This window comes from Pagrus major, chromosome 23, assembly GCF_040436345.1.
Source record: "Pagrus major chromosome 23, Pma_NU_1.0".
NCBI classification, from domain to species: Eukaryota; Metazoa; Chordata; class Actinopteri; order Spariformes; family Sparidae; genus Pagrus; species Pagrus major.
In genome coordinates this window covers 27,210,489-27,225,509 of record NC_133237.1, presented here as the reverse complement: position 1 = coordinate 27,225,509, position 15,021 = coordinate 27,210,489, and the positions used below count along the sequence as shown (strand labels likewise).

Sequence of the window (15,021 nt, the reverse complement as noted above, 5' to 3'; positions counted from 1 at the left end):
CAGCCCTGATGCACAAACGTTCAGAGCGGACAAACTTCACCAACAGCGAGTCGCTTCAACCGATCCGGGTTTGTGTAGTTTGTTTGTGGAAAATGGATTCTACTTCCGGGCACTTGTTTTAGCAGCGTTTATTATACTTCAATCAAAAGGGCGTATATGTAAGTGCTTATATAGCACATTTGATATATTTTTAAAAAAAGTTTATGTGAATACTAACACGTTGCTTATTTTGACGCTCACAATAATTTCTTTTGTGGGAGTGTTAACAGCTAGCAAGCAAGCTAGTGCAAAGTACTTCCGGTCAAAAATAAAATAACGCCTGATTAAAAAAGAAATAAATAAACATAAAACACGTTGACATGTAATGATCTAATAAATCGAGGCCAACGAATGCTTCCCAGAAAGATAAGAAATTGTTTTATTTTGATTGTTTGACATATTTGGCGCTATTTTCTGTTTTGGAATAAATTAAAGTGAATCCGCGAGGGGGCGCTAATGCGGCCAATATACGGCGGAGCGCCTCGTTCCTTAAGAAGAAGAAATTCTCCTCACTGGTTTCGGGCGGTTGAAAACGACGTGAGCGGAGTTGTGCTGGAAGAAATCGCTTATTTTGTGATCGTGCAGCCTAGAATACACCACAGGCAAGGAGATTCAATTTAAATCACACTCTCGTTTCTGTGCGTGTACTTTCAGAAACAAGTAGGCTCCATCGTAGCCGAGATTTAAACTGTTTGGCGGAAGGCTGCAAGGCCTCAACGGCTAGCTAATCACCATGAGTTACGGTCGGGCACCGCCAGACGTTGATGGCATGACTTCCCTCAAAGTGGACAACTTAACGTACCGAACATCCCCCGAAACCCTCAGGCGTGTTTTCGAGAAGTACGGTCGGGTAGGGGACGTCTACATCCCCCGAGACCGCTACACGAAAGAAAGTCGCGGGTTCGCGTTTGTGCGGTTCCACGACAAGCGGGACGCCGAAGACGCGATGGACGCCATGGACGGCGCGCTCCTCGACGGACGGGAGCTGCGGGTCCAGATGGCCCGGTACGGAAGACCCCCTGATTCCCACTACGGCGGTGGTGGCGGTGGCGGTGGCGGCGGTGGAGGACGGCGAGGTGGAGGAGGGCCGCCCAGGAGATACAGCGGGCATGGACGCCGAAGCAGGAGGTAAGAACGAGCACATAACGGCTAGTTGGTAGCTTCTTGTAGTTGACTGCACGCGCTCTGTTACCAGACCCCATTTAAAAAATGGCGTATTTTAGGTTGCCTTGGTCACTGTTCAATACACATTGCCCATAGAACATACGTTAAAGGGGTACTATGCAATTCTGGAGAAGAAATCCAAACTCAGAATTTTAATATTTACATTATTAATGAGGTAAAAATACAAACTCAGAAATTAAAACATTTCCATAAGTGAAAAAACAAGCCGTTCTCAGATGTAAATAAGGTCCCAGAACACTGTTTGAAGCTAGAAAAGTGAGAGGGTCCGCCACATATAAACAAAGAAACAGTATGAAATTGTGTTGTCCTTTTTAAGATCAGTTTGTTCATTCAGTCATGAAAACCATGAGTTTGTTTGTTCGTTCAGGCATTTAAAAAAAAAATTACTTGATGATGAGCTTTCTCTTCTCATTAATTTCTTCCCCAGAACTACATATTGCACCTTTTTTAAGTGTTTTGTGAACCAGCCAGATCATTCAGCAAGAAACAGGAGGAGCACATAGTGTTCTGCAGCTGTACATCTGACCTACTCTGTTAGTTATGTGGTAATGTTCTTGTTCTTCCTGTTATAGAACAGCTGAAGTCTAAGACCTAATATATTAGAACAGCCCTCAGTCGTGTTCATTAGGTTATAGTGTCTGCTAATGCCAGCCAATCGGTTTAATCTTTTAATGAGAGTTAACAAACCCTCAACAGACCTGTATAAATATCTCCTCTGTATCACTGTAGCGTCATTGAAGATCATGTTGTCCTCAGTTCAGGTCCAGCTGTTGCCAAATTAAAAATGATAACTCAACCCACTGAATGTATGCAGCTCTTCCCCCAGCCCGAGACACAGAAGACGGAGCAGATCCCGCAGCAGGAGCCGCTCTCGATCCAGAAGCCGATCCCGCTACAGCAAATCCAGGTCCCGGTCCTACTCCCGATCCAAGTCCCACTCTCCCAGGACCAAGAAGGCCAAGGCTAAGTCCCAGTCTCGTTCCAGATCTAGATCCAGGTCCCGGTCCAAGTCCAGGTCCAGAAGCCGCACCCCCACCCCCGCCTCCAAAAGAGAGTCCAGGTCGAGATCTAAAAGCCAGCCCAAGTCGGCAGCAGAAAATGGAGGCGAATCCCCTTAGAGCTCAGCAGGTGAGTTTGGAAAAGATGTTGCTGTTGCACAAAAAGAGATTTCTTTTGTTAAAGTTCTGTTTCCAGTCTCTTTGTTACAGTTGTCAGTAACGGGGTGAGTGACAGGCTAGTTAAAAATTGGCTGTAGCTGATATCTTTTATTATGTTTATCCCCATTAGCAGCCAATTCAGGAGGTACTCTGACATCATTTAGATCTAGACCAGTTAGCTCTTAAGACATTTTTCCCCCTGTAAAGATAACTTTCAGTCATACCTAAGCTCATAATTTTCACTAGCGACGTGTTTTTTAAGAACAGTTCTGACAGTAAATCCGATGTGGAATTCTCTCCCTCCCAAGCTGCGGCATCCTGTTTGCTAAAGCGGAGTTTGAGCTGAGCTGAGGCAGTATGAGCAGTTAGAAGGTGTTTGGTGAGCTGCCCGCCTGATCCTGGTGAGGCTGTCTGTGCAGCAGCAGGGTGGAGGCAGTCAGTGTTGGGGTTTGGTGGTGAGGTACGTCTGTCTGTCTGTCCACCACTGGACATAAAACTGTCCTCCAGGTCACGTCCACATCCAGGTGCTGCTGCTCGAGAGGCACAGAGGTTTGTCAGTCCCACTCTGTTTGTTCAGTTTCATCTATTCTAACATTTATTTTTGTTCATTATCACAGATTTCCAATTAAAACTTTTATTAAAATGTATTGAGTTAGACTGCAGTGAAGGCCATGAATCAGACCAGCTCAGAAACTAAATTAATGCCGAGCTCAAATACTTTCCAACACCCAGTGTTTTTCTTACTACTCCTCTAAACTGCTTCCTGTAGATCACCGATTATCCCAGCTGAAGAGCTGTTATTCATTTTTTTGAATCAAATATTGTAGTGAAACCCGGGATTGTGACGAGTGCTGCAACTAATGATTATGGTCATTATCTATTATCTGCTGATTTTTGCGATTTAATTGGTTCGTCTTTTTAGTGTCAAAATAAAAACCCTGTCACATCATCCCAGAGCCCAAAATGGTGTCTTAACATGTCTTACAAAGAATATGAATACAATGCAAACATGGGGTGAGTAGATTATGTACATTATATGCGATCTATACAAATACATTATTTATAGCATGCAAGATTTATATTGTACTATAGCAACCAATGGATTAAATTAAATATGAGTTGATAGGTGATGTATATGAATATATGTGGCTTTGCATTAAAAGTCAAGATGATTGTAGATGATTATCATAATCACAATCTATAGAACTAAACATTAAAATCAGTCCAGGTTGAGTCAAACTTCAGATTTTTTGTATCAGTTTAAAAAAAAATTCTAGTTCATGTAGTGTTCTGGTGGGATTTGAAAGAAGAAGAAAACCTTCCTAACTCTTCCTGTTTTGACAGTTTCAGGTGACTTCCGAACTCCAAGTCCAAGACTGGATCCGACGCAAGCAACCGTGTCCTGCTGTGAAAGGTTATTATTGTGTCTTCCATGCTTTAGTTTGTTTTATTCATTTTGCCACAAACAGGCTTTTTTTTTTTCCATTTCATCAATGTGCTGTGATTTTATTTCTTCATAACATTTTAATAATCCAGTTCAATGTGGAGAGGAGTTTCTGTTCTGTTCTTTTGTTCCGATCACACAGGATAGTATACAAAGATGTTCATGTTTAGTTTTGTACTTTTGGCTCAAGTTGCCCCTTTTGCTTTAAGTTCTTCTACCCCCTGGCCTGTATCAAGAAGCAAGTGACAAGCTTTCTTTGGCTTTGTTTAGCCTATCTTTGATATGATTATTATGGGAAGCAACATTTCTAATATTTCTTGGGCTGCAGTTTCATTGGAGATGGCGAAAGCTGAATTGATGTTTCACTGAGGGCTCACTTCATGGTAAATTTACTACTTTCATCCATGTGCAGATCCTGTTGAAATGTAGATTTTTTTTTCACATTTGCCATGGTGATGTATCCTGGTGAGTGACTCAGCTTCTTGATACCTAATGGCTCGGGTAAAGTCCAGAGTTAGATGGCTAACACAATCATATGGCTCTGTGATACAGGCCTGTGGTGTTGCAGTCGGATACTCGGACACATCAGGGCTCATTTCTCTCACATCTGAAGAAGCCATTTATTACTTTTACTTTTACTTGTTCAGCATGAGATTTAAACAAAAATCCAAAGTGACATAATCCACACCAACTTAAGTTTGCTTTTATTATTGTTTTCATATCAGTGCAGCCATTTCATCAAACAGTAGTAATCCCTCAGAAACTTTACCTGCTTCCTTACTGTCTTTGATTTCAGCAGCTCAGGGTGTCTTTTATTAAACGGGACAGTAGATCATTTTAACTCCTGGGATTGAATGTGTTAAATATAATTGTAAATGGCATTTACAGTAAAATTACTGGTGATGTAAAGTCTAAAAGTAATTGGTTATGGAATGTTTCAGGTTATTGAAAGATCATTTAATCTCACAGGACTCCAGACACAGTCTTTGCTTTTTCTTTTTAATTTTTGATCCTAATCCTGCTTGTATGTTGTTTTTTTTGTGCACTAGGCGCAGTTGTGTAGCAGTTGATATTGCTGGTTAGCTGTTAAGGTGGCGTGTTGCTCTGCTGAGTGCTTGGATGTTTCCAGTATTCTCCAGATTGCTCCTGTGACTACCAGTGGTGCAGTTGCTACAGTCTCATCCTTTGTACAATGCCATGTTTTTTCCCCCCCACATGGTCATGGATGACAAATGTGACTTTGATTAAAGATTTTGGTGTTTTGTCTATAATGGTCTCAGTTTTGTTTTTGTTGTGCACATTTACATACAACCCCAACTCCACAAACACAATGATGTGTAAAACAAAACGGAAGGTGATAATTTGTTAGTCCTTTTTTGACATCTGAATTTGATGCCAGCAACACATTTCAGACAAGTTGTACAAGAACTTGCTTCAAATTTAGGAGGGCTGACAAGAAATAAACACAGATGCTAAAGATTGCACATGTAGTCAAACTGGTAACCATTTTCTTTACTTTTAAATTCAGTATTTTGTACAGAAAGGACTCCCGAGTTCAGTTTAATTGTCTCTACAGCAATCATACACCAAGTATGACTGTCACATTATCAGATTTTCACTACGTGGTTATAGCCAAAAGTCACAATAACAATATAAACAAGATATCTAATAGTTTGAGGAAAAAATGCTATTGGTCAGATTTATCTTTAACTTATTTAACTGTGTGTTTTGTCTCTTGGCAATTAAAGTGAATAAACAACAAAATGAGCAAAAAGGCAACAAGTGAGCTGGTGGGAAGTAATGAAGTACGAATACTTTGTTACTGTACTTAAACTTCTGACTTTCACTCCCTACATGTGAACACAAATAATTGAACTTTCTCCTTATATTTTCAAAACAGGTTTGTTACTTTAGTCTGAACACGTTTAAACATGTTGCTGCTCGGGACGCTTCATCAACCCAACATGTGGCTATTTGACATCCTGGGAATGAGACTCAACAATTAACTACCTTTGTGGTGCGTTCAGGAACAGCTGAGACAAATCCTACTGATTCTACCTTTAACGTTAATAGTCTTTGAATTATATTAATATGACGTGAGCTTCAGTTAGCTTTGACCACAAATGTCCTTCAGAGGGAGACTTTTTACTCTGATACTCTGAGTACATTTCAGAGTCTGTACTTTATTACTTTTACTTGAGTAAAGAAGTTGAATCAGTACTACTTTTACAACAGTCTTTTGTACTACTACTTGAGTAAAGAATGTGTGGACTTTTGCCTCCTCTGCAAGACTTAACATCTGCGCTGCATTATCCACACAATATCATTATTAACATTATTTCAATATTTCATTTTTTATTAAAACAGGTACCATCAATATATCCTGACCTACCAACTTTGACATAACGTGACCGTCCTTAAAGATTTTGGTGTTTGGTCTATAAAGGCTTCTCATTACTCTGGCGCTATGTCTGTTTGTGGTTACATACTGTACATTCAGTTGATGAAAATACAAAAAAAGGACAGCTGCTGTGGTACTTTTAAGTTGTACATGACAACTTCATGCTTCAAAAATTGAATCTTATGCCAGAAACTGCAGATAGAGTTGGTGTCTTGTCTAAAATCATATCCATTTGTGTGTGATTAATACCTAAAATGGCCATCACACAGAAATAGACTTTGTCTGTTCGAACAAAGACATATTAATCTCCTGTTGGCTCCTGATGTTAATATCTCAGACTAAGACAGGTCATAACACTGTTGTTTTGGCCGCTGGCTGTCTGACAGCACTGAGCTCCACACCTGTTACACCGGCTAGATTAGATTCCACTCAGAAGCCTGTCAGTCAAGGCAGATGACCCACTTCTCTCACCCACAGGTCGAAGTGAATCTCTACATACATTTGTACTGTTGGATACTTTGCAATCTGTCCCTTCACAAACAGCATGCTGCAAATTAAATTAAAGTGTGGATAACTAACATGAAACCAGAATAAGAATTATTATTATTGTTGTTTATTGGCCGTGCCTTAGACCCAACATTTTTCATTAAGTTTCTTAATGCTACCTCTATTATATGTAGGCATCTTACTTGAAAATGTTGATTAAGTTATGGTAGGTAATACAAAAATAGCTAAAATATATAACAAAACAAGTCATTATGTTCCAAACATGGACATTTACAAATAGTGGATTTGTGTGAGCACAATAATCAGTCTCATTAAAAATATATGAAATTAAATAATATAAAAATGTGTAGCACTGTAGTAAATGTAGGCCTATCACGGGTATCATTGGTTAAAATTAGGAAAAATTCACATGATATTGATGTGTCTTCAAGCAGCAAAGCCTTTTGAATTTGAGACCGATTCATTCTTCAAAAGACATTTTTTTAATATAAAACGTTTAAAGAATAAATGTGATAGAAGTGCATTAATATAACAAAAACATAATATAATATGTGTGTGTAATTTTCCTGACTACATGATGACATCACCTTTACTGTAAAGTTGAGAAACAACAGGGCGTGGCTTCCGGCGACGTCTCATTCGTGCGTCAGCGACGTACTGACGTTTCTTTCGGGGCGGGGCTATAAAGCCTTGTTTTTCAGTCCTAAGCGCTCGACAAACTCCATTTTGTGAGAGCTGTTGAAGGAGGGTCGAGCGACGTCCCCGTGAAAAGGCAAAACCCATAATCGACACAAAAAGTCAAAGTTAGCCGACGAACCGCTCGCTAACCAAGTTATCATACGAAAGGAAAGCAAATCTTATCGTATGTCCGGTATCCAGAACCTCCATACTTTTGGTAAGTCATTTTTTATCAAACTGAACCTTGAGACGGGGTGGGGGAAGGGCGAGTGTTCACGAAGCTAACGTCAAGCTGCTGAAACTTATTTCGACGTTTTACCTGCTGTCTATGTGTTATAATACTTGTTTCTTAATATTATCGATTATAATCCATTTGAAGTAAACGAGTGACTCGTACTTATATCTCTTGCGTCAGAATCTGACAGTCTGGACCGTGATTTTGGTCGAGTCGCAGGCCTTTGCTAGCGGCCGCCATTTGGCCTAAATTTTGCTACAGGCTCGTTAGCTTATTCTTCACGTCTGGTTTGCGTTGGAAAGAAAATCGTATCACAGCTGGAAAAACACAGTTCACCTAGTTCGACCTTATTTTCGGCTTTTGATTATGTAGTGAAAAGGAAAGTTGCCATGTCATGTCTGCCGTTTTTTGTTTCTTTTTTTTGGGGACGGCTTAACGGCACCGCTTAGCAGTGGCTGACGGACGCTGCCCATAAGCTGTTGCGCTGTATATTTAGCACGTACGTCTGCGCAGTTCCTGATCTGAAATATGAGCCTTCCGAAGAGATTTGTCAGATGACAACACAGAGCAGATGGAAAGCTGATTCGGCAGCGTTGTGTAGTCTATGAAGTAGACAGTTCGTTTAATAAACAAGTAATTTGCTTGACATGGGTGATCCGTGATCAATCCTTTATTTTGTATAATATATTTTCTTAGCCCAATCTGTTTTTAAAGTTATTAAACTGTTATTACAATATTGTTTTCTGCCGCTGTCTTCCCTCTAGACCCCTTTGCTGATGCAACTAAGGGTGATGAACGCCTCCCAGCCGGGACTGACGACTACATCCACATAAGAATCCAACAGCGGAACGGCAGGAAGACCCTTACCACTGTCCAGGGCATTGCCGCGGACTATGATCTGAAGAAGCTGGTCAAGGCTTTCAAGAAGGTATGACTGTAGGGTGGGGGTTGGGCTTCAGATGCTTTTACTGCTCTTTTAGAGCTCCACCAACAAAACGAGCAATTTCAGTCTTCGTTGGTGGTGCCCTTTTTGTTTAATAGCATGCTGCTAGCCTTTGGCTGTTGTGGGGTGGGGCAGTGTGTGTCCTTGGTTTCTGGCTCGGCTTATACTGACTCATTGTTTTGCTCTCTTTGACCCCAACAGAAGTTCGCTTGCAATGGGACAGTGATTGAGCACCCAGAGTATGGTGAAGTGATCCAGCTTCAGGGAGACCAGCGTAAGAATATCTGCCACTTCATCATGGAGGTAGGTCCAAACACAAACCAAAACACTTCACTGACTGTACACTGTTGTTTTGAGGGATCAATGCTGATTTGGAAGTTGAGGCACAGACTGGAGGTCAAAGGACAATTTCATTAATTGATCTCTTGTTTCTTCTTTGCAGATTAAACTGGCCAAGGAGGAGCAGCTCAAAGTCCACGGCTTCTAGAAGCTGCTAGCAGCCCTCTCCCCCTTCTCCCCTTGAAGGCAATTAAACTCCCCCTCACCCTCTCCTACCCTCCTCCTATGTGCTGCTGTTGCTCTTCCTCTACCCCCTTGCAGCCCCACCAGCTCCTATTAGCTAACACGTGAATTACCTCTGACAAACATGGGACTGTGTAACACCATCGCCCCCCTACAACACCAGGGGGCAGGGTCGCTCCCACAAAGACGCACCACTGCAGCTCCACACAACATCAGGGATGAGTGGTGATGACCCTCCCACACACACTTCCTCCTTCCTTTCCCCCTCGTTTATTTCCTTTTTAAATTTTTTTTCTTTTTAGGTTCATGTGCCACGATAAGTGGTTACCGTGTGTAACTTTTTGTTTTGTACTTCAAGGTGTTTCAATAAAACGATGAGTGTCCATATGTTGGAGTGGAGTGGTGTCATGGGGAATGGGGTGGGGGCTGGGTGTGTGTTTGTGACTGAAGTGGGTAAATGTAGAAGAACAAAGGCTGCAGCTGGGAGGAGAAGGGGGATTTCTGTTGAGGCATTTGCTGCAGAAATTAGTTTCTGAAGCTTGCCAACATTTAGTGACTTCCCTCTTTTCAGTCTGCTTCGATATCCACGTTGTCTGTTTACATTCCCAGCTGCCTGCTCCCAGGTTACTGAGCAGTGAGGGTGTAAAGTACTGACCTTCTCCACCATCCCGTCCAGCAAATTTGGTTTTGCTTATTTAATGGCACATTTTTCTATTTTTTTTTTTTTTTTATTTTATTTTTCTTTTTTTTTTCTTTTTGTTCTTTATCTGCCAATTCAAGTATTAAAACTAAAGGGGTGGTCAGTGGTGGTCTTAACTTTGGTCAGATTGAGGTCTGTAATGTGGCCTGCGATTATGGACACTTGAATATTTAATTTACAGTACTATAATGCAATAATTTATGAACATGCGTTAAGATGTATACAGTAAAGATCAAAGCCATGACCAGGTCATACTGTGCTCCTGTGACTGACGGTGATGGAGAGCGAGCCTGTTTTGCAAAGTTCACATTTGGTTCAATAAAAATTCTGTAGTTGATCAGCATGTCCTGTGTATTGTTTGTCAATCTCTGCCACGGTTTAACAATGCCTGTACTCGGCACAGTGCTGGGTGTGAACATCTGGTAACGTTTACTTTAGCACTCAGAACAGTACAGAGGTAGCCTACCATAAAGAAGTTTATTTGGTTAACATGTAATTGTATGATAAAATAGTTTAACTCCCCCATATGTTTCTAGTCACTTGGAGATCGAGATTATATACATATTTACTATTGTGATCCAGGCAAAGAACATTTTTTAGCACAAGTACAATTTGTTCCTGTCACTAATAAACTCACTATAATAGAGGTCGGTTTGGGGGAAACGAACATTTACACGTAAAAGGAGAGTTTTCTTGTATATATTTGACAACTTTGGAAAGTTCATGAATGAAATAGAAATAGAAACAATCAGTGAACATGTTATTAGGTATATTCTTTTATTTAGCCCTAAAACCCTTTTTAGACAACGGTTTTCCTTAATTATGTCTTTTCAATTCACCTCGTATCATTTGGGGTATTTTACCATTCGCCTTACTGTGCACCTAGTTTGTCCCTTCTGGGGACCCTTCTGGCTCCATGGCAACGCAACTAGCGCCATTGCTAATCCAGTTTGTTTGCAGCTGCAGGCGGCAAACAAAACGACTCTTCTCTGCAATTAACGCGAATAAAGGGAAAATGTGACTTAACCTCAAATTGACGAACTTCTACATTTATAAAATAAGACGTGTTCATGAAGGTTCAGGACCGTGAAGGAGGTGAGACGTTAGCATGGTTAGCTTCCGTTAAAAATAAAATGGTACGCGCTGTATTCTTTGTTCCGTTTGACAAAACTGGAGTTTGCTCAAATTTAATGTTTCTTTTCTTAAGTTTTACATGTTCATGAGCATTTAATACTGTGAGGAACGATTCGTCAACACAAGTACTGATACTTGAGTCCATGTTACTGCTAACACTTGTGTACTTTGACTTAGTTAGCTTTAAGTGGCATTTTGGAAACAGTATTTAGTCACTTCAGTTACTTCCACATGTCTGGAACAAGTGATTTAAGTACTTTTCCACAACTTGAAGCCGGAGATATTAAACGGAACAAGATGTCAAGCTTTTATCTTCTTGCTCTGGTTGCAAGAATTTTTGCTGGTTAAGGTAATAACTTTTCCCAGTAGCTGTAGTACTTGTATACTCAGTGGTAAAAAAAATATTTAACTATGAAGTATAAGTACTTTAACTGAGTATTTATCTTTTCTAAGATCACTCCTTGACACTTCTGCATTACATTTTTATTCTCTATGTGTCTGTGTTATATAATAACAATAATTCACATTATAACTAATGACTATTTTCACTTTTGATTAATATGTTGATCTTTTGCTCAGTTAATTGATGAGTTGTTTGATCTGTAAAATGTCAGGAAATGGTGGTTTTACTGATCAGTGTTTCCCAAAGCCCAAGATGACGTCCTCTAGGAGTGAGATTTTTATCAATATTATATCATTATCAATGTAAGAGACTATATATCGTCTTAGGTTGTTGGATTATGCCATAAGTGTTGTCTTTTCCTGGCATTACAGTCATTACATCCTCATTACTGATGATTACTGATAAAAAAGATCTCATTGTGTTAATATTTTGTCAAAGCAACAGTGGTCATCCCTACAATAATATCACAGTTTCAGTATCAAGGTAATTGGTCAATATTGTGATATTGTGATTTATTTTATTTATTTATTTTTTGCCCAGTCCGAGCATTTATGAAGAGCTTCTGAGGAGATTTCAAAATGTTGAAATACATGTTGTGTATCTCAATACAGCATATAACATGGTTGTGATATTATTTTAGGCCCTGATGTCTTGTTTTGTCCACAACCCAGACATTTAGATAGTAGAATAAAGTAACACAAATTGAAGATACACATACCTTAAGGTAATACTTAATGAGTACAGTACTTGAATGAAATAACTTAGTTTCTTTCCACTACTGACTATACTAAACATGACAAATGAACCTACAGCACTCATAGATTGTGGTGCGTATAAGTCTTTGGATGGAAATAATCTTGCATATTTATCTGCAAAAATTCACAGAAGAAGAAAATAAACAGGAGCTTTTGAAAAGCTGAAATAATTCATGTTTTAACTCTGTTATTTTTGTCAGAATTCCCAGATATGATGTGACAGTTAAAGGTGTCCTCTCAGAAACGGACAATGCAAGTAAGCAAGAATACTTTTATCTGGATACCGTTCATGAAATATGTCAGCTCGACTCTGTTGGATGCGTTATTATATTTCCTTGTTCTTGTTCCTCAGGTGTTGCCTGTTTGGGGGCTTGCCATCCCTCTCCCAGCAGTGCTGATGATCACTCTGAGTCTTTACATGATTGTCCTGGGGATTGGGCTGTGGATCAGATCTTGCCTCAAGGTTGGTGCTGCTGGTCCGGTCACTGTTAATTACAAAACTGAGAGGCCTTTCTCCTTATTAAAGTCTGCAAAATGTACGATTTTAGGAACTTACCTCTCACCATGTTTACATATATAGAGTGAATTAGGTGTTTGATGTCCTCTTTTTAGATCTTATTCATCCAGTTTGCAGCAGCTGGTAATATCTTAACTATGCTTTAATCATTTTATTGTTTTAACTTGGCTTTTAAAATACAAACTGGTGTCTTAGTGGCTAAATGCTCCACTGTACCTCTGTTTGTCACCACAGAGAAGTAAAATAGTGCAGAAGTGATGCTGATGTTTGTTTTCTGTCTCCCAAAGGACCGCTGTTCTTCAGACTGTGGTGCCTGCTGTCCAAACATCTCTGTATGTGAGCAGTGCTTCAGACTGGCAGAAATGTGTAACTGCAGTCTGCCAACCGTCCACTCCTGTTGGAGGGAATCATCGTGCCCTCCTTCTAATGTAAGTGTCGTCCAAATATACATTTAGCACATTAACCACACATCATATCATATATTTGAATCATTGATCATTACAATGTGTTTCTCTTCAGTGAGTTGTGTGCTATGTTTCCTCACAGTGTGCCAACTGGGACTGTGCCTGCACCTGTCAGCCTCCGGAGTGTGACTCCTGTAACTGTCTCTGCTTCGAGATCAGGATCAAGTAGAGCACATGTATGCCTTTATTAGAGTGTTTACAATGGAGACATAGAGTAACAGCACATGTCCCTGATGGTCTGCACCTTAAAGCACGGCCTCATGACTATTCCTCTGTGATTTTTTCTTTCGCCCTCTTACCTTTAAAGAAGGCTGAAGAAGAAGACTGCCACCAGGTGGCGTCCTCCCCTGTCATTTTCAGGTCAACAAGTCACAGAACTGCTGCCGTTGTTCACTGTCTTTAAATTTGACTGTTTGAAACCAAATGACTCAAAGTGTTCAGTAGGAGTGTGTGACAAAGAGAAACCCCCCACTGTATGAAAGTTTGTATCACAATATCAATATATTGTGAGATAAAACATTTTTTGAAAATTAGTTAAGACAGTGTTGTTCAATCCTCTGTCCTGCATGTTTTAGACGTTCCTTGCTAAAACATCAACAGTTAATGGATAAAATAACCAGACAGGAAATGTCTCTTATTTTGTTCATCTGGCAAATAAGTACCTTCTAATGAAGATACTTTATTACACTGATTACAAAAATGATATGAACATTCAGTGTGAGCATCAAACAGTTCTGCTCATTGACCTTTAACCCCACAGTTGGTCTCATACAACACTAAAACAGGACAATTATAGGTTCATGAGGGCGACCAACACCAACCTGTTGTTTATTACTCAGTTTTGAATATGAGATCATATCTCGTATATCTTTTATTTTTGATGACAGTGACTGTAAAGTGTTCTTTATTTTATATGTTGCCTTTTCTATTGTAAAATTTAAGGACGTTTCATTAAGTTAAAGCTGGAGTTAATCAATATTGTTGTCATTGATAATACATCTCACAAATCAATAATGTGTTGTAAGATATTTTTTATTTATATATAAAAGGTTCAGTGATTGCCTTAAACACTGGTCAGTGTCTGACAGGAGGAAGTGCATTTGTTTGGGACTACTTTTAGCAGCGGATTAATCTACATTCGGTGTAAACTACGTTGTTGGTTAAAGATACTTGGTTTAAGTAACTTTGCGTTCTTGTTTTATACATTCTGTTTTTCGACATTTTTATTAAATTCTAAAATGTTTTAAAAATTGTTCCAACAGTTTGAATTCATCAGTCACACAGAGACTCTCTGTAGATTGGGATTACCATGATTGATTCCATTTTATGTCTTCTTGTCATACTCGTGGTCGACTCATGTCCCCTGCTGCGATAACGTTAACTTAAAGACCCCCTGAGGCTGGATTATATAACTTTTCATCTCATCAGGTCAACATTTTAATGTGTCCAATAAAGCTTTGGCTTATGACCAATGAGTATGTCCTTTAACTGCTAATCAGCAAATGTTAGCATTGCTTAGAAACTAATCTAAGATGGTTCCGATGGTAAACATAGAAGATAATTTAATCATCTTTACATTAGACCTGTGAAATTTGCCGTCTCACGTGAAAATCAAAAATTCCCGTCAGTTGAATATTGTGAAAAGACAATGGATTAAAATTCCCACATGTGGAAACAGCATTTTAGCTGTATTAGTGTGAGTATATAAGCTTGCTGATGTTCGTTAGCATTTAGCTCCAAGCACCTCACAGAAACAGCTGTCAGCTTTGTGTTATACTGACAGGTGTTTCTGTTATTTTGTCCACCTCATCAGTGAGGATAGGCTGCAGGGACGCCTCTGTACAGTTCAACAGTACCACAAACTACAACCTCTGAAATTACCATGCACTAATTTAAAAGAACGGCAGCGGTGTATATAGGTGCTGTATGTACTCGGG

The 15,021-nt window shown here is 39.7% G+C and overlaps 2 protein-coding genes across 7 annotated transcripts; both read left to right on the top strand.

Annotated features, from left to right (window-relative positions):
- The first annotated feature begins 27 nt into the window (after positions 1 to 27).
- Positions 28 to 5,096, top strand: srsf2b (serine and arginine rich splicing factor 2b). 6 transcript variants are annotated; one of them, XR_012180781.1, is made up of 5 exons: positions 28 to 1,167; positions 2,039 to 2,352; positions 2,690 to 2,930; positions 3,726 to 3,795; positions 4,875 to 5,096. XR_012180781.1 is itself a non-coding variant. In XM_073494422.1 (3 exons), exons 1-2 carry the CDS (start codon positions 773 to 775, stop codon positions 2,340 to 2,342), a joined length of 699 nt encoding a protein of 232 aa, XP_073350523.1. In that variant the 5' UTR covers positions 28 to 772; the 3' UTR covers positions 2,343 to 2,352; positions 3,726 to 5,096. The 6 variants fall into 6 exon arrangements, 2 of the variants coding, with proteins under 2 accessions (XP_073350523.1, XP_073350524.1); XR_012180780.1 differs by lacking the exon at positions 2,690 to 2,930; XR_012180779.1 differs by having other exon boundaries at positions 3,726 to 5,096.
- Positions 5,097 to 7,451: 2,355 nt separating this feature from the next.
- Positions 7,452 to 10,148, top strand: eif1 (eukaryotic translation initiation factor 1). The gene is made up of 4 exons (XM_073494432.1): positions 7,452 to 7,628; positions 8,411 to 8,574; positions 8,791 to 8,892; positions 9,032 to 10,148. The coding sequence occupies exons 1-4, from the start codon at positions 7,598 to 7,600 to the stop codon at positions 9,074 to 9,076; spliced, it is 342 nt and encodes a 113-aa protein (XP_073350533.1). The 5' UTR covers positions 7,452 to 7,597; the 3' UTR covers positions 9,077 to 10,148.
- The last annotated feature ends 4,873 nt before the right edge of the window (positions 10,149 to 15,021 follow it).